This window comes from Diplotaxodon limnothrissa, linkage group LG14, assembly GCF_057381915.1.
Source record: "Diplotaxodon limnothrissa isolate DT_005_m linkage group LG14, D_limnothrissa_male_GT1.1, whole genome shotgun sequence".
Classification (NCBI taxonomy): Eukaryota; Metazoa; Chordata; class Actinopteri; order Cichliformes; family Cichlidae; genus Diplotaxodon; species Diplotaxodon limnothrissa.
The window spans coordinates 5,431,326-5,458,413 of record NC_140609.1 but is presented as its reverse complement, the minus strand read 5'-3'; the positions used below and the strand labels follow the sequence as shown (position 1 = coordinate 5,458,413).

The window sequence follows — 27,088 nt, the reverse complement described above, 5'->3', positions numbered from 1 at the left end:
CACCTCCTCCAGGGTGGCGAGCTTTATGCCAACAAGAGACTCGGCCTTCCTGATGAGTTTGTTCAGTCTGTTTGTATCCTTTGCTTTGATTCCTGCACCCCAGCATTTTTGAAATATCCTCATTAAAAAGAAAAGCAAAAGTAAAAAAAAAGGTTCCATCCATCCATCCATCTTCATCCGCTTTATCCGAGGCCGGGTCACGGGGCAGCAGCCTAAGCAAAGAGGCCCAGACCTCCCTTTCCCCAGCCACCTCCTCCAGCTTATCCGGGGGAATACCAAGGCGTTCCCAGGCCAGCCGAGAGATATAATCTCTCCAGCGTGTCCTGGGTCTGCCCCGGGGCCTCCTCCCGGTGGGACATGCCTGGAACACCTCACCCAGGAGGCGCCCAGGGGGCATCCTTGTCAGATGCCCGAACCACCTCAGCTGGCTCCTTTCGATGTGGAGCAGCAGCGGCTCTACTCTGAGCCCCTCCCGGATGGCCGAACTTCTCACCCTATCTCTAAGGGAGAGGCCAGCCACCCTTCGGAGGAAGCTCATTTCTGCCGCTTGTATCCGCGATCTCGTTCTTTCGGTCACTACCCACAGCTCGTGGCCATAGGTGAGGGTAGGGACGTAGATCGACCGGTAAATTGAGAGCCTCGCTTTTACACTCAGCTCCCTCTTCACCACGACGGACCGGTGCAGCGTCTGCATTACTGCAGCTGCAGCCCCAATCCGTCTGTCGATCTCCGGCTCCCTTCTCCCATCACTCGTGAACAAGACCCCGAGATACTTGAACTCCTCCACTTGGGGCAGGAACTCATCCCTGACCTGGAGTGGGCACTCCACCCTTTTCTGGCTGAGAACCATGGCCTCAGATTTGGAGGTGCTGATCCTCATTCCCGCTGCTTCACACTCGGCTGCGAACCGTTCCAGTGCGAGTTGGAGGCCCTCACCCGATGAAGCCAACAGAACCACATCATCCGCAAAAATCAGAGATGAGATTCTGAGGCCACCAAAGCGAAAGCCCTCCGCCACTTGGCTGCGCCTAGAAATCCTGTCCATAAAAATTATGAACAGAACCGGAGACAAAGGGCAGCCCTGGCGGAGCCCATCACCCACCGGGAACGAGTCCAACTTATTGCCGGCAATGCGAACCAAGCTCTTGGTTAGGGATCGAATGGCCCGTAGCAATGGGCCAGACACCCCATTCTCCCGCAACATCTCCCACAGGACACCCCGAGGGACACGGTCGAATGCCTTCTCCAAGTCCACAAAACACATGTAGACTGGTTGGGCAAACTCCCCTGCACCCTCAAGTATCCTCGAGAGGATAAAGAGCTGGTCCAGTGTTCCGCGCCCAGGACGAAAACCGCATTGTTCCTCCTGTATCCGAGGTTCGACTAGCGGACGAACTCTCCTTTCCAGCACCCTGGCATAGACTTTCCCAGGGAGGCTGAGGAGTGTGATCCCCCTGTAGTTGGAACACACCCTCCGGTCCCCCTTCTTAAAGATGGGGACCACCACCCCGGTCTGCCAGTCCACAGGTACTGCCCCTGATCTCCACGCAACATTGCAGAGGCGTGTCAACCAGGACAGCCCTACAACGTCCAGAGCCTTCAGGAACTCGGGGTGGACCTCATCAACACCAGGGGCTCTGCCACCAAGGAGTTGTTTAACTGCCTCAGTGATCTCGCCCCCGGAAATTGGCGGGTCATTCCCCTCATCCCCAGACTCTGCTTCCCCCTCGGAAGACGTGTCAGTGGGATTAAGGAGGTCCTCGAAGTATTCCTTCCACTGCCTGACAATTTTCTCAGTCAACGTCAGCAGCGCTCCGCCAGCACTATACACAGTGCAGGTAGAGCACCGCTTTCCGCTCCTGAGACGCGTGACGATTTGCCAGAATCTCTTCGAGGCAGTCCGAAAGTCTTTTTCCATGGCCTCTCCGAACTCCTCCCACACCCGAGTTTTTGCTTCAGCCACTGCCTGAGCCGCATTCCGCTTGGTCTGTTGATACCTGTCGGCTGCCTCCGGAGTCCCACAGGCTAACCAAGCCTGATAGGACCCCTTCTTCAGCCTGGTGGCTCCCTTCACCTCTGGTGTCCACCATTTGGTTCGGGGATTACCACCACGGCAGGCACCAACCACCTTGCGGCCGCAGCTAAATGCAGCAGCTTCGGCAATGGAGACACTGAACATGGTCCATTCGGACTCAATGTCCCCAGTCTCCCTCGGAATGCTGTTGAAGCTCTGCCGGAGGTGTGCGTTGAAGATATCGTGGACTGGGGCTTCTGCTAGACGTTCCCAGCACACCCTCACTACGCGTTTAGGTGCACCAGGTCTGTCCAGCGTCCTCCCCCGCCACCTGATCCAACTCACCACCAGGTGGTGATCAGTTGACAGCTCAGCCCCTCTCTTTACCCGAGTGTCCAGAACATATGGTTGCATATTTCAAATATTTTTTAATCTTCTTTATCTTCATCTTCTTTATCTTGTAATATTTTTCATTATCAATTCAATTATTTTTCCTTGCCATTGCCCTTGGTCTGGAGCTCCATTCAAGATCTTGGCTCATTGGGTGAGGATGATCATGAAAAACGTGGTTGATCTACCCAAAACTAAAGGAGGTGATTCGAGAATGACTTTATGTAAGCCACCGCTCCTCCATTTCGAAAGGAGCCAGTTGAGCTGGTTTGAGCATAAGAATGCCTCATTGACACCTGGTAGGTGGTGTGTTTCAGGCATGTCCTACTTAGGGTTACCCTAACCCAGGGCTTACTGGAGACAAATGATCTGTCAGCTGGCTTGGAAGTGACTTGATGTGGAAGTTGGAAGAGTTGGCCGGGGTAAGGGACTTCTATATTTAGACTGCTGCCCCCTGTGACCCAAACTTGGATACGTGGCAGAAAGGGATGGATAAAAAATACTTAATTATGGTACACATGTCCTTCTAGAATTTACCAAATGTTTAAATGCCTTCTATTTAAGGATTTTAAATAGAAGGCTGTATAAACCATATAATGATGGTAAGTATTTATAGCAACAATATGAGCTCAGAAAGTAGAGCAGGTGATCCAATCTCTATAAGGCATTTCCCAGCCTCTCACAATCCACACAAGACCTCCAACTGGTCAGTGCATTTGGAGGTGTGTAAGAGTGATTCGTTATCGATTGTAGGTATAGAATAAAATAAATGAAGTGTTGTGTGAAAAGGCAAATTTCGCTTATTGCTTTAAGGAGTCAATATGATTAGTAAAGCAATTTATAATCTCCCAGTTTGTTAACATTTTGAAATTCCAACCCATTACAAATGTCTATAATTATCTTCTCTTCCCCTTTCCCTTTCTCTTATTCAGGTGCCATTTTAGTTGCCCAGCCTCTTGATTATGAGACCTGCAGAGATTACTTCCTGACAGTAGAGGCTCGTGATGGTGGCACGCCCTCTTTGAGTGCCGTTACTACTGTGAACATAGACCTAACAGATGTAAATGACAATCCACCCATGTTTAGTCGCAGTGTCTACACTGCAGTGGTGTCAGAGGATGCCACTGTTGGCGAGCCTATTGTTCAGGTACGTTTAAAGAATTAGTCAGGTTTTCGCTGCATGTATGTCTGAAGTAGTCGACTAGTCACTAATTGCAACTAGACTAATTTAATAGTTGACACGTCGTTTGAAGTTTTGTAAGATCCTGAAAGACACAGGAATAAGTAGTAGGATTGAAGAGTGTAATAACGCACTGAAACGGAAGATGGCAGCAATGCATGTACAAGGATACAGGCTGCCAATGAACGCTAAAGAAGAAGAAGCAGTCTCTGGTATCGTAGCTGTGTCCAAATTTAGGGGCTGCATCCTTCGGAGGCTGCATTTGTAGGCCGATTACATTACAGCAGGGGTAGGCAACCTTTCTGATAACGAGTGCCACCTAAAATTTCCTCAAAAGTCAATGTGCCATATGATTGCATTAGCAATAAATTTAATAACGCTCTATATCAACAGTTACTATAAAGTTGTTCTATATAGTGTGTATTATATTTGTTCACATATGTTGGCAGCTATCAGCGAATAGTTATCAGCTATTTTGAAACAAAAAAAGGACACTTTTTATCCATAACAAGAACTCCATAACAGCAAATGAACTGTACAACAGAAAATCCAAATGCTATTTATGGTCTTCTCACAACTATGATAAGAAAAATAAACTGGGCCAATATGGCATGTTTGTTAATACAAGGATACACGTTAATGTGATATCAGGTCTCCCACTCAGAGACACAGGTCTCAGAGTATAGGCGCAAGTATAACTTGTCAGGTAGTGATGTCCAGCAGGTGAAAATGCAAGCTCCATGAACACGCACAGCTATGTTATTTGTCTCTCAGAAGCAGTTCATAACTTGCCTTCAACTCATTCATGTCACCTAAAAGTTAAACCTGTTTCTCCATCACAGCTCTGATGATTCAGTAAGGACATCTCCTGGTTTCATCTTCATGTTTCCCTCTCACCAGATAACCAAACCGATATCATGACCAGCAGCTTTACAGCTGTGGCTCCAGCAAACATCAGCTGATACTAGAAAGTAATATTAAATAAATTCTAACAACAGCTGATCAAGCTTAAACGTGCTGCCGTTGTTTAGCGCGACATCTGCTGGTTTCCTCTTTCTGGCGCAAAGTGGGAGATAAACAAACAAGAGAGACGGGACTTCCGACAGAAAAGACGATCAGTTGATCATTGATCAGTTTAATAATTGAAGTAGCAACAGGAGAGGAAGGGGGTGAGAATGAGAGAAGAAGAGGCAGCTGCAGCGTAAAGACGCCGAATAACTCCAGCTTTGTGTCTTTTTTATTGTAGCTGAAGTACGAGACAAACTGCATTCCTTTTCACCTCAATACGAAATATTTTCTCTGAATACGAGACGATTCCGTTTTTTAGGGGATGGTTGGCAACTCTAATAATTAACCTTATGAAGAAAATAAAGTTCACTATAACATCATAGCACCCACCCAGCCTGTATAGAAACGCCGTCATGCTAGCTAGCACCCAGTACGAAAAAGTCAGCATAATGAAAATAAACTACACCTAAACTTGGTTTATATCTGACCCAGATAGACTGCAGTTCATAACTTCTTACCTGAAGTTCAGTTCACCTGACACTCAGACGGCGTCCGCCTCGGGCCGCCTTGTACTTTCCCTCATCCACCTGCTGGCCTCCACCACTTGCTAATGTTACAGAATCTGTGAAAGCTCCGCGATAGCCACCACACGAAGTAACAAATAACGACCCTATCTAAATCCCAGTAACTATTAACGCATTCCTGATTTTGGCATAATAACTAGTTACCGTGCTCTTTACCACAATAAAAACGTACTTACTGTAACGCGTACTTAATATTCATGCTAGCATGCTCTTCTTCTTGTGCTGAGACTACCGTCTTTGTACTCCCAGACATACTGTTTAAAAGAGAAGTTGTCAAATCAAGTATTTATTTGAATTTTAGGGGGAAATTCTGCTCTACTATCAGGAGTTCAGGTTTAGTCAGCCATCTCGCTCTAATGCCGACTGGAAGCCACAAAGCAGCTGTTCAAACGTCATCAGCCAGAAAACTGCCCTTTTGAGACGTTCCCACTCTGAATAGTGAGAGATGAGCTTGTTTAGTGGATTTTAATGCACTTCTGTAACATCCATACTCATTACCTGTTTGATTTTTTCTGTATTTATCTAATGATTTTGACATTTTGACATTCTGTGAAAGGACGCTGTTTTTCACAGTATAGAATATCGTATAGTATATACTGTATATACACATATACAGTATATACATGGCTTTTGGAAGCCACTACTAGTATGAAAAGAGGAGTTTTTGCTAATTTAAGGTGGCTTTTCATTTGCACCTTGTGATACACTGCAAATCTGCTTCCCTTTGGCCAGGGTGCTCTGTTCATTCTCACATTTACATATGATTTTGCTTCATCAGCATCCTTAATGGTGCCAAACAAAGGATCTGCAGCTGTTTTTGCTTGTCTGTTTATGAATCTGATCAGATCTGTACACTTTACTCTCCTTCTACTTGTTTCTTGAATGTCAAAGGCAGAACTGCACATTTCTCTCATTTTATATGGCAGCTTCGACACAATAACTCTGAGATTAGTGGAGTTCTCAATCTTTTGTAGGTGACTGATGTCTTGTTACAACCACTGAGAAACAGGGAATAGCTACGAAGAGCCTTTCCATCATCTGGTTTAATGTGTGGCTAGTTGAATGCTTGGTTCATGTTGGCAGTTGCACTTCTCATTTCTTTACTATAATGATTAAACAGCAAACTTCTGGCCTCACTGTAGGCTTCCTGAGGATTTATGTGCTGGCAACTTCTTACCAAATCTCTGGGTTTAACTCCAATAAACTGTTCAAGGTAATGCAAACTGTCACTGCCCTGGACACCTTGATAGGAGTCACTGAGGTGGCTTGAAGCTGGAGGGTACCACTCCTGACTCCAGCGAACAGTTGATGTCAACTGTAAGAGGGCACAGAGCAGGTAGACATGCTCTGACCAATGTTGTCTGCATGGGGTCCAGGGTGCATGTGGAGGATGTGGACTGAAAGACCCACTTGGTGACCTGGGAATAATTCACAGACGAAAAAGAGGAGAAGTAGCATGGAGTTAGATGTGCTACGGGGAATGCCGTCCTGAAATTGATGTGCAGGTGCCAGAAGCTATTGATGAATGGAGTTAATTTTTCTTGGAAAAAGTCCAAAAACTTATTGCAGAGGTCAGTGGCACCTGAAAAGAGAGGTGGATTAATGGGGTGAAGTAGTTGGTTGATGGTGGAGAACACCAATCTGGGATGATTTTGCTGTTGGTGAGTGAGGGAAGAGTAATAATGAGTCTTGGCCTGAGAGAGCTGCTTAATAGGACCTCACATGGTCTTTATATGCCTCAAGGTGGACAGTGAGATCAGACCTTTTGTAGAGCCTCTCAAGTCGGTGGCCAGTGGTCTTTAGGTCACAGAGATGCGAGGTGAACCACGAGGCAGGGAAGGTAAAAAAGGCGGCCCGAGTTTTATGGGGGACAAGACAGTTGAGGCTGCTAGATATGGCCGCATTATAATGGTTAACAAGTGTGTCAACCATGTTGATGGGTGGGTCTGAAGCCAAGTGGTTTGCGATCAGATTGTTCAGGGCCAATGTACTGACAGCCTTAAACTTCCTGTATGGTATGCAATGGTACATTAAGTGCGCAGCCTAGGTACAGGAACAATAACAGAAAAGTACACACCAAGATAGTCAGAAACAGCAAGGTTCAAGCACTTCAGATTGGAAGTGGTAGTGTCGGAGGAGATAACTAGATCCAGCGTGTGACAACAACAACAACAACAATAGCAACAAACTTTATTTATATAGCACATTTAAAAACCAGTGGTGTACGAAAGTGCTTAACAAGAGGGTAAGATGAAGTAACAGGGAAGGATGAAAGCTATGGCAAAGTACCAAACATGCTAGCAGGTTAAATGGCATTAAAAACACAGAAGCAAAAGAAATGCTTATAAAAGCATAAAATGACAATATGTGTAAAGGATAAAACAGTCAAAAATGTAAAAAATGATTAAAATAGTTAAGAATAGACCGAAGATAGAAATAAGCATTAAACTAACTAACAAACAAGCATTAAATGGTAGAAAAGGCGAGGCTAAATAAGTGGGTTTTTAACCACAATTTGAAGGATTGAATGGAATCAGACTCGTGGATAACAATGGGGATGTTATTCCATAGAACGGGTGCAGCCAAGGCAAACGCTCGGTCACCTCTATAGTCTTCAGCCGGGATCTCGGCTGTACCAAAAGTGACTGAGAAGATGATCTTACTTGGCGCTATATTGTTAATAACTTGTAAGGTGAGCAGCAGGATTTTGAATTGAATGCGATACTTAGCGGGAAGCCAATGCAAGTCGGCAAGGACAGGGGTGATAGAGACACGCCGCCCACTACCAGTAAGGAGACGAGCGGCCGCATTCTGAACAATTTGCAGTCTATGGAGAAGAGTAGAGTTAAGACCAAAGTAAAGGGAGTTGCAATAATCCAACCTAAATTTCACAAAGGCGTGGATAAGCTTTTCCAGGTCTCTATGCGGGACATAATGTCTGGCCTTGCTAATAAGACGCAATTGATGGAAGCAAGTTTTGACAACAGAAGACACTTGTTTGTTGAGATTAAAAGAGCTATCCAAAAACCCCCCCAGGTCACTAAGAGTGTCGGTGAGGAAACTATCAAAGGAACCAGAGGCACCACAGAGTTGGCCACGAGGAATACTACTGTCAAACACGATGATTTCAGTTTTCCTGTCATTTAGGATGAGAGAGTTACCTGCGAGCCAATTTTTGACCTCGCGCATGCACTTACGAAAACCGTGCAAAGACATAAAAAGTCCCACCTAACTCAGAGGTAACTGATGATCCTTTTAATATACTATGTGAAAGAGAGAGTCCAGAAGTCACAGAAGTGTCATTGGCGGACAAAGACCTACTGGAGTCGACATACAGTAAATGTTTAAGTCACCAATTAGGAGTGAGGCTGGAGACAAAGAGCAAAGAGAGGTGAAAATCTCAGACAACTATGACATGACCACAGTACAAACTTTATGGGGGCGGTAGATGAAGATAACCTGGAGCTGTGTTGGCACAGCCAGGGTGACATTAAAACACTCATAATAGGTAACACGCTGGATCTAGTTTTCTCCACCAACACTGCCACTTCCAATCTGAAATGCCTGAACCTTGCTGTTTCTGACCATCTTTCAGTCCACATCCTCCACATGCACCTTGGACCCTTCAAAGGAAGTCCAACCTGCTGTCAGTAACGGTATGGTGGATTAGCATTGTTTTATTGTTGAGCATTCAACGGCATGAAAGATGCACTGTTTGTAGCTGATGATGAGACAGATGTGGAGGAAATGGTGCTGTCGATGCAAGCAACTTGTCTTAAGCTGCTCAACTAGTGGTAGTGGTAGTGTCATTGTTGTTGACTGGAACACCTGCCAGACAGTACAGAGAGAGCGACATTGTGCCAGTGCCTGTTAGACAGTGCAGAGGAATGTTCTGGACAGACAGCCTGTATTAAACCTTTTAACAATTTTTTTTAACTTCATTTGGCCTCTATCCTGGTTGTCAACCTGACGCTTTAAACCCTATCAGGTCTAGTATTATATTGCCTCTGGTGGAACAGTTGACATCCTTTTGAAAGGCTGATAATGTTCTGTTCATGCAGACAGATGTAAATTCAGAAGTAATATAACAGTGGAATACTGGGCTAGCAGGCATTGTACAATTGATTATTGAATGTGCAACAAATTAACACGAGAAGTAATATGACTGCATTCCAGCAGCTATGAATCCCATATTTGGGCCATAGAAATGCTACTTCATAGAACCATGCCCAATATTGCACCACTTATCTTCTTGTCACTCAAATAAAATATCTAACCCCCTAAAATGTTTCGAAGCCAGACCAGGCTATTGTTGCATTTTGGTCTGTGAGTCCAGTCACCTTTCCATGGAAAGGTCATAATCAGTGTTCTAATCTTATAATCTTTTTTCACCCGGTGAAATTTTTGGACACCCTAGTGACAAGGAAGTTGAATAGTCCAGCCTAGAATTTATAAACCAGAAACATCCTCTGACACATGTTTCTGATTTTGGCATTATGGTGCTCATGAAAGAAGTCAGTCTTAATTATTATTATTATTATTATTATTATTATTATTATTATTATTATTATTATTATCATTTAAAGGACACTTTATTGGTCAAAACGACTACAGGCTTCCTCAAGCAGTACAAGATGCCATGGTAATGCCATTTACTGTAAGTATCTGGTTAGGCACTCTTTCTGAGAATTCTAGATGCCAAATATGATAATTTCAGTTTTGTCCTAATTTCAGTGTCCAGAGTTAAACATCATTAAGACCTTTATGGCCTTAGAGCATCCTTGTAGTTTTTTTTTTTGTGCCATCTGGGATTTATAGATGAATTTATAAAGATAACTGGGTATAATTGAATAGCAACTTACATGTATGTGGTGTTTTCTGATAGTATTAAATAAGGTAATAAGAAAACTATCGATCCTTGCACAGAACCCTGTTGAACACCATGATTAACTGTTTGTCTGAGAAATACTCATTAAATTTACCAACTGAATCTATCAGAAATGATTAAAACAAGTACTATGTATTTCTTTTATTGCTGAAGGTATATTGTAGTCTTTAGCAAAATGTTATGATTAACTGCAGTGAATACTACACTGAGGGCTAGCAGGACAAACACAAAGATGAGTCCACTGTCAGAAGCCATGCAAGGATACGTTGAGGACAAGTTTAAATCAGGACTAAAACAAAAATAAACTGTTCCTCTGCAATCATCATATAGCTGATACACAATTCTTTCAAGAGTTTAAGTTACAAAAGCCTCATCTTTTCCATATTGTCTTACACTTTAAACATTAGCAACTTTCAGATCCATTACAGCACATCAAAAATTGAAAAGGGTAGAAATATCTATGTGAAAAGCTCTGGTCGCAGACTTATTCTTCAGTGTATTATAGAAACCTCACTACAGACAGCACTGCAATTGTTACCCAACCAAATATGTACTCAGTGTGTGTTTGTGTATGTGTGTGTGTATTTACAGCTGAAAGCAGATGATGTGGACAGTCAGCTGAATGGAGCCGTCTTCTACTCCATTGTCAGTGGAGACAGACACAACCAGTTCCTCATTGACCCACTCAGTGGAGTCATCAAGGTCAACAAGCAACTGGACCGTGAGACTGTGAGGACACACTTTTACATAGAAAAACATCCACTTATCCTCTGTGCAGTTTGGTTTGGTGAAATTACTGGAGACAGGCCAATTGCTTCATTCATATATATATATATATATATATATATATGTACGTACATGCACACAGTGGGGCAAAAAAGTATTTAGTCAGCCACCGATTGTGCAAGTTCCCCCACCTAAAATGATGACAGAGGTCAGTAATTTGCACCAGAGGTACACTTCAACTGTGAGAGACAGAATGTGAAAAAAAAATCCATGAATCCACATGGTAGGATTTGTAAAGAATTTATTCGTAAATCTGTCACGGCGAGTGAGAGGAGCCGTGTGGAGGAAATGAAGGCGGATCCAAACGCAGGCAGTAGTGGAGAAGTGAGGGTGGTTTATTGAGCACAAAATAAGGACAAACAGCAAATGGAGCTCAATCTAAACTATACTGGGAAAACAACTAAACTACAAAGCACAAACCTGAATGAGAACGAGCAGAGGAGAATGACGATGGACAGCAGGGAGAACACACGGGTGCGACATGGTAGATACACAGACGGACCAGCAACTACAATGACGGAGGACACGACTTAAATACACACAGAGAAACATGGGAATTACACACAGGTGGTGGACACAGCTGGGAACAATCAGTAAGATGAGACCGGGGTAAAACTGAACACACTCACATGAGACGCAGACCTTCACAATAAAACATCACACGCAGGCTCGACATCGAGAGACAGACAGGAAATGACATATGAAACTAAACCCACATCTTAAACCCAGATAAACAGAAACATGGAACTCTAATAATAGACATAATCATCACCACAACACGACAAGAGAACAAGAACACAATCCCTGATGCAAACTTAAATCAAAACACAATAAACTCAGAATACTGGGTCCAACGGACCCAGAACCGTGACAAAATCAGGGTGGAAAATAAGTATTTGGTCAATAACAAAAATACAACTCGATACTTTGTAACATAACCTTTGATAGCAATAACAGAGGTCAAACGTTTACTATAGGTCTTTACCAGGTTTGCACACACAGTAGCTGGTATTTTGGCCCATTCCTCCATGCAGATCTTCTCGAGAGCAGTGATGTTTTGGGGCTGTCGCCGAGCAACACGGACTTTCAACTCCCGCCACAGATTTTCTATGGGGTTGAGGTCTGGAGACTGGCTAGGCCACTCCAGGACTTTCAAATGCTTCTTACGGAGCCACTCCTTTGTTGCCCGGGCGGTGTGTTTTGGATCATTGTCATGTTGGAAGACCCAGCCTCGTTTCATCTTCAAAGTTCTCACTGATGGAAGGAGGTTTTGGCTCAAAATCTCACGATACATGGCCCCATTCATTCTGTCCTTAACACGGATCAGTCGTCCTGTTCCCTTGGCAGAAAAACAGCCCCATAGCATGATGTTTCCACCCCCATGCTTCACAGTAGGTATGGTGTTCTTGGGATGCAACTCAGTATTCTTCTTCCTCCAAACACGACGAGTTGAGTTTATACCAAAAAGTTCTACTTTGGTTTCATCTGACCACATGACATTCTCCCAATCCTCTGCTGTATCATCCATGTGCTCTCTGGCAAACTTCAGACGGGCCTGGACATGCACTGGCTTCAGCAGCGGAACACGTCTGGCACTGCGGGATTTGATTCCCTGCCGTTGTAGTGTGTTACTGATGGTGACCTTTGTTACTTTGGTCCCAGCTCTCTGCAGGTCATTCACCAGGTCCCCCCGTGTGGTTCTGGGATCTTTGCTCACCGTTCTCATGATCATTTTGACCCCACGGGATGAGATCTTGCGTGGAGCCCCAGATCGAGGGAGATTATCAGTGGTCTTGTATGTCTTCCATTTTCTGATGATTGGTCCCACAATTGATTTTTTCACACCAAGCTGCTTGCCTATTGTAGATTCACTCTTCCCAGTCTGGTGCAGGTCTACAATACTTTTCCTGGTGTCCTTCGAAAGCTCTTTGGTCTTGGCCATGGCGGAGTTTGGAGTCTGACTGTTTGAGGCTGTGGACAGGTGTCTTTTATACAGATGATGAGTTCAAACAGATGCCATTCATACAGGTAACGAGTGGGGGACAGAAAAGCTTCTTACAGAAGACGTTACAGGTCTGTGAGAGCCAGAGATTTTCCTTGTTTGAGGTGACCAAATACTTATTTTCCACCCTAATTTACGAATAAATTCTTTACAAATCCTACCATGTGAATTCATGGATTTTTTTTTCACATTCTGTCTCTCACAGTTGAAGTGTACCTCTGGTGCAAATTACTGACCTCTGTCATCATTTTAAGTGGGGGAACTTGCACAATTGGTGGCTGACTAAATACTTTTTTGCCCCAATGTATATATAATTGAAATTAAATAATTGAATCTTACTTCTTGCTGCAATGTACAGTTAAAAGTCTATGGATATGTCCTTCTACATGCAGCCTCTAGTTTTTCCTGTCTTTTTTGTGATCATTGAAATGCTCCAACAGTAACTTCTTTCGTCTCCTACAACCTACACTGAGTCAAGGGGGCATCAGGGTCTGCCCCTGTGGAAATTTACTACTAGCTCCTTGATTTTCCTCGCATTGATCAGGAGATGGTTCCGCCGGCACCTGTCCACAAAATCCTGAATCCACTGTCTGTCCACTGCTTGACTCATCTGTGATGAGTCCTCAGGGAACTTTTTTAGATGGCAGCCTAGACGGTTGATGGAGAAGTCTGGAGTGTAGAGAGTGAACAGGAATCATGCTAGCACAGTTCTTTGCAGGGCACCCCGTACTGCAGACCAGGCTGTCAGAGATACAGCCCTGTGTCCTCACATACTGTGGGCAGCCAGTGAGTCCAGTATCAACTGGGACAGTAAGTGGTCTGCTCCTGACAGCCCCAGTATGTCCCTCAGAAGTCCATGCTGGATGGTGTCCTCACAGTGCTTCCAGTCTTCTCCAGGTGGGTCAAAGCTCAGTGCAGGAGATAGATGATGGCATCATCCACCCCGATGCTAGGCTGTACCACACAGGTCTTTCACACCCGTGGTACTTACCCTAGCTTCAGGCTAATGTTGAAAATGTATCCCATGATGCCACACAGTTGGTCTATGCAGTACCTCAGGAGCCTGGGGCTGATGTGATTTGGACCTGCAGCATTTCGCATCTTGATTAGGGCGATCGTGGCTCAAGAGTTGGGAGTTCACCTTGTAATCGGAAGGCCGGTTCGAGCCCTGGCTTGGACAGTCTCGGTCGTTGTGTCCTTGGGCAAGACACTTCATCCGTTGCCTATAGGCCCGATGGCGCCTGTGTCTGGCAGCCTCGCCTCTGTCAGTGCACCCCAGGGTGGCTGTGGCTACAATGTAGCTTGCCATCACCAGTGTGTGAATGTGTGTGTGAATGGGTGGATGACTGGTTGTGTAAAGCGCTTTGGGGTCCTTAGGGACTAGAAAAGCGCTATACAAATACAGGCCATTTACCATTTGGTCTTCTCCAGCTTGTTCCTTACATGAAGTGTTGAAAGGATAGTGGTAGGGGAGCTGTGAGTATTTTGAAGCTGAGGACTGAGAGGTGTGCAGTCATGGAAGAAAAGCAGGCACTGGTCAAAAATAGGGCATTTGCAGAAGAAGTGATTGGGCTGGAGGAGGGATGAGTGTCTGGTCAAACCTGCTGAAAAACTGGTTCAGGTCATTCACCTACCCTAAATCTCCTACAGCCTGGGAGTTGAACCTGGAACCTCCGTGGCCGTTTTCCAAGACAACATAATAATAATGTATACTTTATTGATCCCTGTGGGGAAATTACTCTCTCTGCATTTAACCCATTTATTCAGTGAAGCAGTGGGCAGCCACTAATCAGGTGCCCGGGGAGCAGTGTGTAAGGATGATACCCTACTCAGGGGTACCTCAGGGTAGCCGTTCAGTGGATTCGAACCTCTGACCTTCCGACTATGAGGCGACCACGCTACCTACTGAGCTATTCCTGCCCCCAACATGAAGTACCCTTTGAAGTTCTAGTAGAAGACATGAATGCAGCATTACTTACAATCCCTGTTGTGACGATCATCGAAAACCAACACTACGACACTACGGCAGCAGTGATCGTGAGATGCTTGGCTATAAAATGATCAGCCAGAAGAAGCAGTACACCCATGGAGTACTAGTGGCAAAGATCAAAGCAGTATGGAAGGAAGTTAATCAACAATCGGAGCTGCAGAAAGCTGTGATGAAGAAAGTCATACCTAAGATGTACAGCAAGCTTTCTATACCTGAGGCCTTGGACACTGCCAAGCAAACACTCACAGCATTGGGCAGCCACTTGAAGAGGTATACCAGAGAGATAGAAGGCAAGGGAATAAATCAGCTGTACACTACTGAACCATCCAAGGTGTACTCTGTGGTAGGACAACAATATGAGAAGAACCTCAAGGCTGGAGACAGAGCAATACTGGAAGAATATAGGATAAAGGCTAGTGGCTCTAAGAACAGAGCACAGCTACCTCCCTGAACAGGATCTTGTAACAGTCACAGTTGCAGACACTTAAGAAAGTCTCCAAAAATTGATTCTGTTCATCTGGACGTAGCGTTTTCAGTGGGAGAAACGTTTCGTCACTCATCCAAGTGACTTCTTCAGTCTCAGCTGACTGCAGGTTTCCCCAGTGTTATAAATAGTACATTTGCATAATGACTGAAACCAGCCCACTGAAGGAACAATGGGCTGGGAGGTCACCTTCATCATAATTATGCAAATTCTCATGACCATTGATCAACAACCACTGATCAATGGCTACGAGTACCATTCACAGAGAGTTGGGGAATGGCTGCAAACACAGCATTGTAAGATGGTGAAAGATGTACCCTTAGGCCCCCTCCTCGATTCAGCGATGGTCTTTCCCTTTTCATGTAAATGGCCTCCTTGACTCCGCTCTCAAACCAGCGTTCGTCCCTGTCCAGGATGTATACATCCTCATCATTGAAAGAGTGTCCACTCCACTGGCCTGTAGGTCCTGGGAGAGTCAGGACCTACTGCAGAGTCCTGGCCTGACAAGGCAGCTCTTCTGTGTTGTGCCATCCGCTTCGCCAGAGGTTGTTTGGTTTCCCCTATGTATAAATCCTGGCAATCCTCCTGGCATTTAACAGTGTACACTATGTTACTCTGTTTGTGTCGAGGGACCCGATCCTTGGGATGGACCAATTTTTGGCGAAGCGTGTTTTGGGGTTTAAAAGCCACAGAGACATGGTGCTTAGAAAAAATGCAATTGTTCCGACACATACGGGATCACTACAGGTTTTTGCTTAGTCAGCGGTTGTCCTTCTCGGCTGGAGCTTTCTTTTGGTGCCTTCCCAGCTTTGACAAAAGTCCAGTTGGGATAACTATGTTTACGCTCTGTGTTGTAGCGTCCTGATGACACCCAGTTTATGCTCCAGTGGATGATGAGAGTCAAACCTTAAATACTGATCCATATGCGTAAGTTTCCGGTACACATTAGCTTTTAGATGTCCCCCATTACTGATGGAAATCTCACAGTCTAAGAAGGCTAGCCTGCCACTTTTCATATCCTCCCTGGTGAATTTGATATGTTGGTCCACCGAGTTAATGTGATCTGTAAATTCTGGAACATCATGAGATTTGATTTTCACCCAGGTGTCATCCACATACCTGAACCAATGACTTGGTGGTGTTCCAGGGTAGGATAGCAAAGCCCTCTTTTCCACTTCTTCCATGTACAAATTAACCACGATGGGTGAAACTGGGGAGCCCATGGCACGCCCATGTTTCTGCCTGTAGTACTGACCCTTGTATGTGAAATAGGTGGAATAAACACACAGTTCAAACACACTTGGTTGGCTCTGAGAGTGGTCCTGTTGCTGAGGTTGGGGTTATCCTGTAATCTCTTACGAGCTACCTCCAACGCTTTGGTGACTGGGATGCAAGTGAAGAGAGATGTAACATTGTATAAGACTATGGTTTCATCTGCCTCCATAATGACATCTCTCACCTTCTCAACAAATTTCAAAAAGTTCTGGATGTGGGGTTCAGAGCTGCCTGGGCGAAATGAAGGCACCGTTCCAAAAGTAAACGCACTCGGTCAATGCTGAGAGTGGTCCTGTTGCTGAGGTTGGGGCCATCCTGTAATCTCTTATTGAAACTGAAATTGTTGATTCGTACAACCGTTTGGAGCCTATAAAATTGGGGAAAAATAACAGGATTGCTCAATACTATTTATTTCGCTGTGAGGAGGCGATTGGCTCCAACAGAGCTTTGACTACACTCCGAAGGAGGCTATGGACAAGGCTAATGACCATTTTCCACAGCTCAACTGGCTGCTACTGCAAGGTTAATTGTGTTAATCCCAGAACCAGCACAGCTGCACTCAGCTTAGTCACTGGTGGATACCGGAGATGAAGGGAGCCGCCAGTCCTGAAGGAGTCTAATCATGAAGGAGTCTTAGCAGGCCTGTGGGACTTCAGAGGCAGCAGACAGGTACTGGCAGACTCAGGGGAGTGCAGCTGTGCTAGTGGCTGATGGAAAAACTCTGGTGTGGCAGGAGTTTGGAGACTCTTGGTTGCCTTCAAAGCGGTTCTAGCAAATCGTCTGACAACTCAGAAGGGGGAAGCAGTATTCTAAACACACTGTGTACAGCGGTGCTGACCTCGACAGGGGATTTAGTCAGGTGGTGGAACGAACACGTTCAGGATCTACTCAATCCAATAGTCACACCTTCTATAGTGGAATTTTGTTTTTCATTATTTTTATTTCATTATTGGTTTTTGTAGATGATGTGTTCTGTTGGCTTCATCGAGCTTGCACGGGAACAGTTTTTAGCTGAGTATGAAGCAGTGGGGATAAAAATGAGCACCTTCAAGTCCAGCCAAAAATGGGTTGAGTGATTTCCTGATCGAGTACAAATAAATAAATTCATATTAAAAAAAATGTTGAATAATAGATTTTCTTTTGGTGTGAAATCTGTAAATGTGTCCAAATCTGCTCATGTGCCTGAATGTAGTTATACCTAGGCATGGCTCAAAAAGTAGAGGAAAAGACACTTATAGTCAAGAAGAAAAGGCCAGATTTGAATTCCATTGAAATGTTTGGGAATTTGAAACTAGCTGAATGAAAAATGAAAACTTCACTGTGCTGCTACAAAAGTAGATTTTCTGGCTTCACCATTAGGCGCCAATGCTTCATTCCTGATTTGTCTGGATATCTTCTGTTGTCTCTTTCCTTGTAGGTTCCCAGCTACTCACTTGCCATAAGAGCTTTGGATAGTGGAACCCCTGCCATGTCCTCCACTGTGATGGTAAACATAGACATTTCTGACATCAATGATAATCCACCCACCTTTTCACCGGCCAACCTCTCTGCTGTCATACAGGTAATCTTAATAATCCTCACAATCTTCAGTTGAACCCAAATATAACAATATCATGTAATAATTCAGGTGAACTATAGTACTTAAATTCCTAAGTCAGTGCTTTAAGTACGCCTGTCCCCTTCCCTATATCAGCATCTCTAAAAATTAGTCAGTGAAAAAAAGGAAAGCTTACAGTTGCTGTGAAATCTGATATTGCAACACAGGCCAAGCATATAAAAAAAAATTCTCATCTCTATTTATAACTGTTATGAGCACAGATACCTACTTCATTTTATTTTGTCATGTTTCTCATGAAGAATGACATTATGAATGACCCTTGAACCTGAAATAGTCTATTAAAAGACTATACATTTGTTTTATTCTGCCGGAATGTTGATTACACTCCTGTAGATTCTTTTTCAGATGTGTATTTTTCATTTAATTTTAATTTTAATAAGATTTAAATTCAGTTTAGGAATTATGACTGAACGTGAAATGCATATAATGATTCATCGTCTTGGCTTCCCTTGACCAGGAAAACAAGCCAATTGGTACCAGTATCCTGCAGTTGTCAGTCATTGATGAGGACTCCTCTCAAAATGGCCCACCCTTCGACTTCCGTATCTTATTGGGAAATGAAGGGAGGGAGTTTGTATTGGAAAAAGATGGGACACTAGTAGCCAATCAAGTATTCAGAAGGGACCTGGCAACAGAATATGTAATTCAGATACAGGTAGAGTCAAATTGTTGTTTACACCACACAAAGTTTTTTCAGTCATTCTTCTCTACTGTCATACTATTGTAAAAGATAGTGTTTTAAGTTTTAAGCAGTGATGGAAATAACAGCGTTACAATTACTGTAATTACTGAAAAACCGCGTTTTTCAGTAATGAGTAATCTAACTATTACAATTTCTATCGTTACAACGCCGTTACCGTTACGAAGAAGAAAATAAGGTGCGGTCGCGTTACTATTTTTCAGCAAACAGACGGTTGAAGCTCTGTTCAGCTTACCGCACCTTATATCAGTTGCACGGAAGTAGCTGTCTACGTAAGTAATCTGTACGCTACAGATTTAAGCAGCTGCGAGTGCTCCCGCAGATGGCAATCACTGTCTGCTCAACAATCACTTTTTGGCACAACACCTGGAACTAAGGGGACAAAACAATTGCATGAGTGCTGCTGTTTGACTGAGGAAGAATAAAGTAGTCATGGTAAGCCAATCACATGACTACTTCAAGATGACAAAGCAACAAGGTGATATATACCAGTTTTTAAATTGCATTGATAGGCCACGTAAAACCAGAGTCATGATAAACAATATATACACAGCGTTTTTTCCTGAATAATTTTGTCACGTTTAACGTCTAAGGACAGCGCAAGCCCTTTGGTCTTGGTGGAAAAATGCACCATGCCGACCAATCAAAAATGATATGCAGGGCTCACAAAATCGCTAGCCCGACGTCCCGGGGCTAGCGATTTTTCCAGTCGGGCTACCAAAATCTATCTCTGCCCTGCCCGTCGGGCTATCATAGGAAGGAAAAATATATGTCAATGCTTTTGCATTCTTTTGGAAATGTAGCTGGGTAATTATATCATTGGCATCGGTGAGCCACTGTCAATATGTGACATATTGAAATCGCGTTTGAATTTGTGCTTGTTTTTTGCTTTCACTTTGCAATCGCGCGAACTGTGTATAGAGAGTGATAGCACTGATTGGTGAGTGATGATAATTTGTGCACCAATTCCTCTGACATCGTCTTATTAATCGTTAGCTTACTATGCAAACATGACAAGTGAAATCTCCCGCAGCAAGCTTAAACATGTGAGAGGTTGATCGTGCAGAGAATCGCTGAGCGTTATGTGAGTGCGTGTGTAAAAGCAGCAGGATATATATTTTAGTTCTGCTGAGCCAAATAAGACAGGTCAGGGTGAAGAAGTGACAGCCAAAGAAAAGCTTACCACAAAACGGAAAAGTTATGACAAATCAGACTATAAGGCAAAAAGAAAGTGCAGCTTTATGGTTTCATGGACAAATGAATTTCTGTGGCTGCAATATGACGAGCTATATAACCAGGGGTGCACATACAGTAAGTGGTCCGCAGGTGCGCATTCGCTGTCAAAATAAAAAATGTGCACAAGATAAGAAGTTGCAACGCATATTTGCGTACATAGGATTTTCTGGAGGAGGACAGACATTTGTTTAGAACTCTTAAAGATGTCGAAGAAGCTCCTTTAAGCAATTACTTTGGTGTTCCTCCACCTCCAAAGAAATGTCAGAAGGAGTCCGAACCACAACAGAAGCGCGTATTCTCGGAAAAGTGGTTGCAGGAGGTGAGCTGGCTTCAAACAAATGATGAATGCACAGAGATTTGGTGCAGAATGTGCCATGAAAATCCCACTCTAGCGGACAAAAACACTGCCTTTTATATGGACGCAAACTTGCGTTGCAACTTCTTATCTGGTGCGCGTCTTTTATTTTGACAGCGAATGCGCACATGCGGACCACTTATATGCACCCGTGTAAATAACATAATGTTCTGCCGGGTGTGTTGTTGGTTTTCCCTCGATTTCAGAGTCGACAAGCGCCTTTGTTACTGGGACCAGTAATTTTAAGAAAGGCCCCCATTAGAACCAAATAAAACATCAATCAAAAAATTGCTATCTTTTTTATTCGAAGGGCTACCAGGGATTTTGAAATTTTGCGAGCCCTGATATGGCAACATGACATTTGGCTGTTTAGGAAGAGGGGGAAGTTTTAGGAGTGACGGCGAGAAAGAGAGAGAGAGAGAGAAAGAGAGAAAGACAGCAGAAAAAGAGAGAGTGCGAGTTTTGAGATGTGAGAAATTTGTAACATTTAGCATGTTTGGAGTGTGTAGTTAATGTGTTGTCTTTTGTAGTTAGTGTGTAGTGTTGTGGATAGTTTTGTGTTGTGTGTCAGAACATTGAGGCGACTGCTGTCTCCAGGTAGAGAATAGGAGTGATACACCTGCTGCTGTCAGACCTGCAGGTATCAGGCTGTGATGTTCTCCTTTATAGTGGACAGAAATAATTTGTGTGGCATCTTATTGAATGCAGAACAGCTGATGGTTATGTAAATAGTTTGAAGTGGTTATTTAAAAAAGGGGTAAAAGGTAAATGCCTGCAAATAGCTTTGTTGTTTGCAAAATGTGTGCATATGATTTTAAAATTGGCAATTTATATTTGCATTTAAAGTTATGAAATATGGTTCATTAAACATGTTTGTTGTTGTTACAGTAAAAATATAACTTTTTCGGGACTTCCGGTTTAGGTGACTATGGCGTAGGTCGCACCGAGCGTAGCTCCTGCAGAGTCTAGTTATTATCTAGCATTTCCAGGCACATTTTGACGGGTTTTTTCTTTTTGTATAGTTCCGAGACAAGACTGTTTTTGCTTTTTGTGTTTACAATGTCGCGTAAGGTTAATAAGAGCGCAAGCACCTCTCAGCAGAACTTGCGGCCTGCTGCTAAAACTGCATCCCCGCCTCGTGGTAAAACTTCGCCACTGCCTGGGTCACCCGACACACCGCTCGTCGATACGGAAAAATTCACGAAGGCTGAACTCCTCTCTGAACTTCGTGAAGAAATTTCAGCACTGTTTAAAAAGGAACTGACGGCAGCGTTTGCGGAGAATCTCACGTCTATCAGGTCCGACATACAGCAACTAAAAACGGACCTTTCCTCAGATATAACTACCATGCGGCAGGAATTCGCTGGCCTCAGGAGCACAGTTACGGAGATGGAACAGTCTCTCTCCACATGCACGGATGATATTGTCCACCTCCAAGCCAAAGTGGATGCGATGTCAAAGGAGTTGGCCAAATTGGAGAATAAATGCGAGGATTTGGAGTCCAGGTCTCGCCGCAATAATATACGCATTGTTGGTGTGCCAGAGGAGAATGTCCTGTCCGCTACAGATGTGTCCGTGCTGTTGATGGAGGCATTTCAGCTTGGGAAGGAGCCGCTTGTAGACAGAGCCCACCGAACTTTGGCCCCCAAACCTAACACCGGTGAACGCCCCCGTGCTATGGTTGTGAAGCTGCACTATTACGCGGACTGTGCTAGGATTCTCCAGAAGGCCAGGGAGCTGCAGAGGGTGCAGATAAATAATATGACCATTTCTGTGTTCCCCGACCACACCGCTAAGACAGCGCGGGCCCGTGCGGCTTTCAATGAGGTCCGTCGCCAGCTTCGCGGCATCCAGGGAGTCCGATTTGGGATCCTCTATCCGGCAAGACTGCGGATCACTTATCAAGGAATGCAGCGCGACTTCGTCTCGCCAGATGAGGCCAAGGAATATATTAAGACAATAACCACGCGATAAAAAATATAGCGGGACAATGTTTGTTTGTTTGAAATAGCGCATGATCCAAATCCAAACATCATTGTGGTAAGCTAAGTTTGTTACTCTGCCAAACACTTGTTTTGTTTTACCTGTCTAATAGTAAAATATAATTGGGTTATTTTTATTTTATTTGTGCCTTTTAATCTATTGAGAAATGACTCTGTTGGAGCTTTGGTTTGACACGGTTCGTTTCGTAGTCGGGAGCGTTTTTGTTTAGATTGCTCCGGGTGGGAGCGTGCACTGCCGTCTCCATCGTTTGGGGATGGGGGCTTTTGCTGTGCAGGGGGGAGGCGGGAGGGTGTGTTTGACGTGTTATTATTATTTTTATTCTGAAGCTGTACTTCTGTTGTTGTGGGTTTGCGTTGTGTGTTTGTGTGAGTGTGTTTTTCCCACTTGTTCTTTCTTTGGGGGTGAAGAAATAAGTATTTTCTCTTTTATCTTTCTGCAATGACCAGTACTTCAGGTCAGTCCTTAGGCAATTGTGGTATTAGATTTTTAACTTGGAATGTCAAAGGTATGAATAGCCCAATTAAACGATCTAAAATATTCTCGCATCTTAAACGTTTAAAGAGTGATGTAATGTTTTTGCAAGAGACCCATTTGCGAAATCGGGATCATCTTAGGCTCAGGTGCCCATGGGTAGGTCATACTTTCCATTCAATGTTTAATTCAAAAGCCAGGGGGGTGGCGATCTTAATAAACAGAAGGGTACAGTTTACAGCCTCTGAGATTAAAGCTGACAAAAACGGGAGATATTTGGTTGTTGTAGGCACCATGTACAATGTACCCGTCCTCTTAGTCAATGTGTATGCGCCAAATTTTGATAATCCAGGTTTTACAGATGCACTTTTGAGTAGTCTCCCTTCCCTTGATACTCATCTTTTGATATTGGGTGGTGACTTAAACTGTGTTATTGATCCTGCCTTAGATCGCTCGAATCCTCGGACCCTGACCCAATCCTCTATGTCCAAGTCTATTTCAGAGTTTATGTCTCAGAATGGTTTTGTAGATCCCTGGAGGTTTTCTAACCCTACTACCAGAGCGTACTCTTTCGTTTCTCAGGTACATCAGTCCTTTTCGCGGATTGATTATTTTTTTGTGGACGGTTCCCTTATTCCAAAAGTACTGTCATCTACATATCATCCTATTGTCATTTCCGATCACGCACCACTTACCGTTGACATCAAGCTCATAGCCCAGTCCTCTTTTTCCTCACCCTGGAGATTTAACTCTTTGTTGCTTTCGGATGAGGGGTTTGTTACCTTTATCAAATCCGCAATTGATGAATTTATGGTGTTTAACGACAGCGATACTGTTACGAGGTCATTACTTTGGGAATCTCTTAAGGCATATGTGCGTGGGCAAATAATTTCTTTCTCTGCCCATTCCACTAAAAGCCACAAAGCCACTTGACTTGACTTGTGACATAGATAGACAGGTTGTTGACAGTCCCACTCCTGATTTGCATAAAAGACGACTTGACTTGCAGACCGAATTTGATTTACTTTCTACGGCAGATGCTGAACGTCTCTTACTTCGTGCGCGTGCGACTTATTATGAACATGGTGATAAGCCCAGAAGGCTTTTGGCCCATCAGTTAAAACGTCAGGCCTCTTCTCGATTAATTTCTCACATTAAAGATGCGGCAGGCAACTTGGTCTCTGATTCAAAGGAAGTCAACGAGGTGTTTAAGACGTATTATTCCTCCCTATATGAATCTGAATCTGCTGCTGACGGCTCTGAGATGGATTCCTTTTTTAACGGTCTTATAATGCCCACTGTCGATCCTGTTATAGCTGAACAATTAGATGCCCCTTTTAGGTTGGATGAAATTGTGCATGCAATCAAGACCATGCACAATAGTAAGGCACCAGGACCTGATGGGTTTTCAGTTGAATTTTTAAAAACATTTGTAGACAAGTTAGCCCCACTACTTCTTTCAGTGTATAATGAATCTTTTGAACGTGGTCTATTGCCCCCTACATTGTCTCAAGCACTAATTACTGTTCTCTTAAAGAAGGGTAAGGATCCTACGTCTTGCACCTCGTATAGGCCTATTTTACTGCTGAATGTTGATGTTAAAGTCTTGGCTAAAATTTTAGCAATTCGCCTTGAAAAGGTTCTTCCTACTATTATTTCAGATGAACAGAATGGCTTTATTAAAGGCCGCCAGCTGTTCTTTAATGTCCGCACGCTTTTGAATGTCATTCTTTCCCAACACTCGACCACTAATTCAGAAGTAGTTATCTCACTTGATGCTGAGAAAGCTTTCGATCGTGTGGAGTGGAGCTTTCTCTTTGCGGTCTTGCAAAGATTTGGTTTCAAGGACAGATTCATTTCATGGATTCGACTGTTGTACAAGGCACCCCAAGCCAGTGTCTATACGAATGGTGTTTCCTCTGGCTACTTCTCATTGTCACGCGGCACGAGACCGGGTTGCCCCCTGTCCCCCCTACTTTTTGCTATTGTAATTGAACCCCTATCTATAGCTTTGAAGGCTCTTCCTCATTTTCGTGGTATTTCCTGGTCAGGCCTTGACGTAAAATTGTCTTTATATGCAGATGACCTGCTTCTATATGTTTCTGATCCCTTATCTAGCATACCATCGATTGTGTCTCTATTAAACAAGTTCGGCTCTCTGTCAGGTTACAAAATAAATCTTCTTAAAGAATTTATGGGGAAACATTCACTTTTGAGTCTTACACTTAAACAATCTGACATTCCTTTTAGACTTAGCCCTGCCGGCTTTAAGTATTTGGGAGTTAACGTGACTCGTACTTTGTCTTCTCTGTACTCTTCCAATTTCTCCCCTTTAATGACTCAAATTCAATCGGATTTTCAGAGATGGAAATCGCTACCTTTGTCCCTAATTGGTCGGATCAATGCTGTAAAGATGAACATTTTGCCTCGATTGTTATTTCAGAGTATTCCTATATTTTTACCTAAAGCTTTTTTCAAAAAGTTAGACCAGCTAGTTACATCGTTTTTGTGGGGAGGGAAACACCCCAGGGTGAGGAAATCATTATTACAGAGACTGACATTTGATGGTGGTCTTGCCTTGCCTAACTTTTTATTTTACTATTGGTCCTCTCATGTTCACAAATTGACCCATTGGCTTGAATCTCAAGACCTGCTGTGGTGCAAACTGGAATGCCTGTCGTGCACTTCCTCATCCTTAGAAGCTTTATTATTCTCTCCACTACCACTTAAGCCTTCTCATTTCACCCAAAATCCCGTGGTACAGTCTAGTCTAAGGGTCTGGTCACAATTCAGGAGTCATTTTAAGTACATCTCTGCGTCAGTACACATGCCCATCACGCAGAACCATCTGTTTACTCCTGGCCTCATTGATGGTACCTATGTACAGTGGAAGCGTCATGGTATTAATACGTTTAAGGATCTCTATAAAGATGGTACTTTCTTAACTTTTTTAGACCTGTGTTCAGAAACAAATCTTCCGGCTACCAATCTATTCCGTTATTTTCAGGCACGGCATTGCACTTCTGCTCTCTTCCCCTCCTACCCTCTTCTTCCAAATGTCCAACCGTGGGAGGAATTCTTATCCCTTAAACCCAATAAGAAGTCAATTATATCTTTAATATATAAACAACTTATGGATTTAAATGTCCATTCAGTTGCTAAAATTAGGGGGGCTTGGGAGCGGGAGTTAGGAGTAATTTTTTCGGATCAGCAATGGGAGAAGGCAGTATCCAATGTCCGTTATAGTACGTCCTGTGCCAGGTTACAACTTATCCAGTTCAAGGTGTTGTACAGGGTTTACTATTCAAAGTCTCGTCTGTCTGAGATTTACCCACAAGTGATGGATCAGTGTGAGAGATGTCATGCCACCCCATGTGACCTAGGCCATATGTTCTTTCTGTGCCCAAGACTCCATGGCTTCTGGAGTCAGTATTCAGTTATTCTTTCCAAGGCTCTTGGGACCCAAATCTGCATGGACCCTTTTCTAGCTGTTTTTGGGCTTCCAGTCAACACTGGTCTAACCGACCCTACACACTTCAAAATTTTAGCCTTTACATCACTTTTGGCTAGACGTTGCATCTTACTCCTTTGGAAATCTTCAAAGCCACCTTCAGTTTCTTTTTGGTTTAGAGATGTGATGTCATTTCTTAAATTGCAAAAGATAGGCCTTGTGGCGAAGGGCAAATACAGAGAATTTTATCGTATCTGGGGCCCCTTCGTAGACTATTGCAAGTCATTACACGCTCTACCAGCTGATTAATATCATATCTCTTCCCCCCCCCCCCCCCTTTTTTTTTTGTGTGTGTGTTTTGGGGTTTGTTGTTTGTGTTTGTTTTGGGTTTCTTATTAGGTTTTGTTTTGTTTGTTTATTTAAGCGTGTGTGTGGGTGTGCCTGTGTGTGTGTGTGTTATCGTATCTGTTCATGTAAGAAAAACTAAAAAATATGTGAGGGGAACAGATTGTATTGTCATTGTAAACCACTGTACACTTGTCTCTCAATAAAAATATGAGAAAAAAATATATAACTTTTTCTACTCGGATTTTATGTTTTTTGTCTGATTTTAGATCAATTGTGTTAGTACAGCATGTCAAAATGAAAACAT

At 43.6% G+C, this 27,088-nt stretch overlaps 1 protein-coding gene across 2 annotated transcripts in view; it reads left to right on the top strand.

Moving 5' to 3' along the window:
- fat3a (FAT atypical cadherin 3a) overlaps window positions 1-27,088 on the top strand; it is a 132,700-nt gene that overhangs the window by 82,623 nt on the left and 22,989 nt on the right. For both annotated transcript variants that reach the window (XM_085371094.1, XM_085371093.1), the window contains 4 exons: window positions 3,337-3,551; window positions 10,656-10,793; window positions 18,019-18,162; window positions 18,677-18,874. In XM_085371094.1, the coding sequence (XP_085227220.1) occupies window positions 3,337-3,551; window positions 10,656-10,793; window positions 18,019-18,162; window positions 18,677-18,874 (695 nt within the window). The remainder of the gene's footprint in view (window positions 1-3,336; window positions 3,552-10,655; window positions 10,794-18,018; window positions 18,163-18,676; window positions 18,875-27,088) is intronic.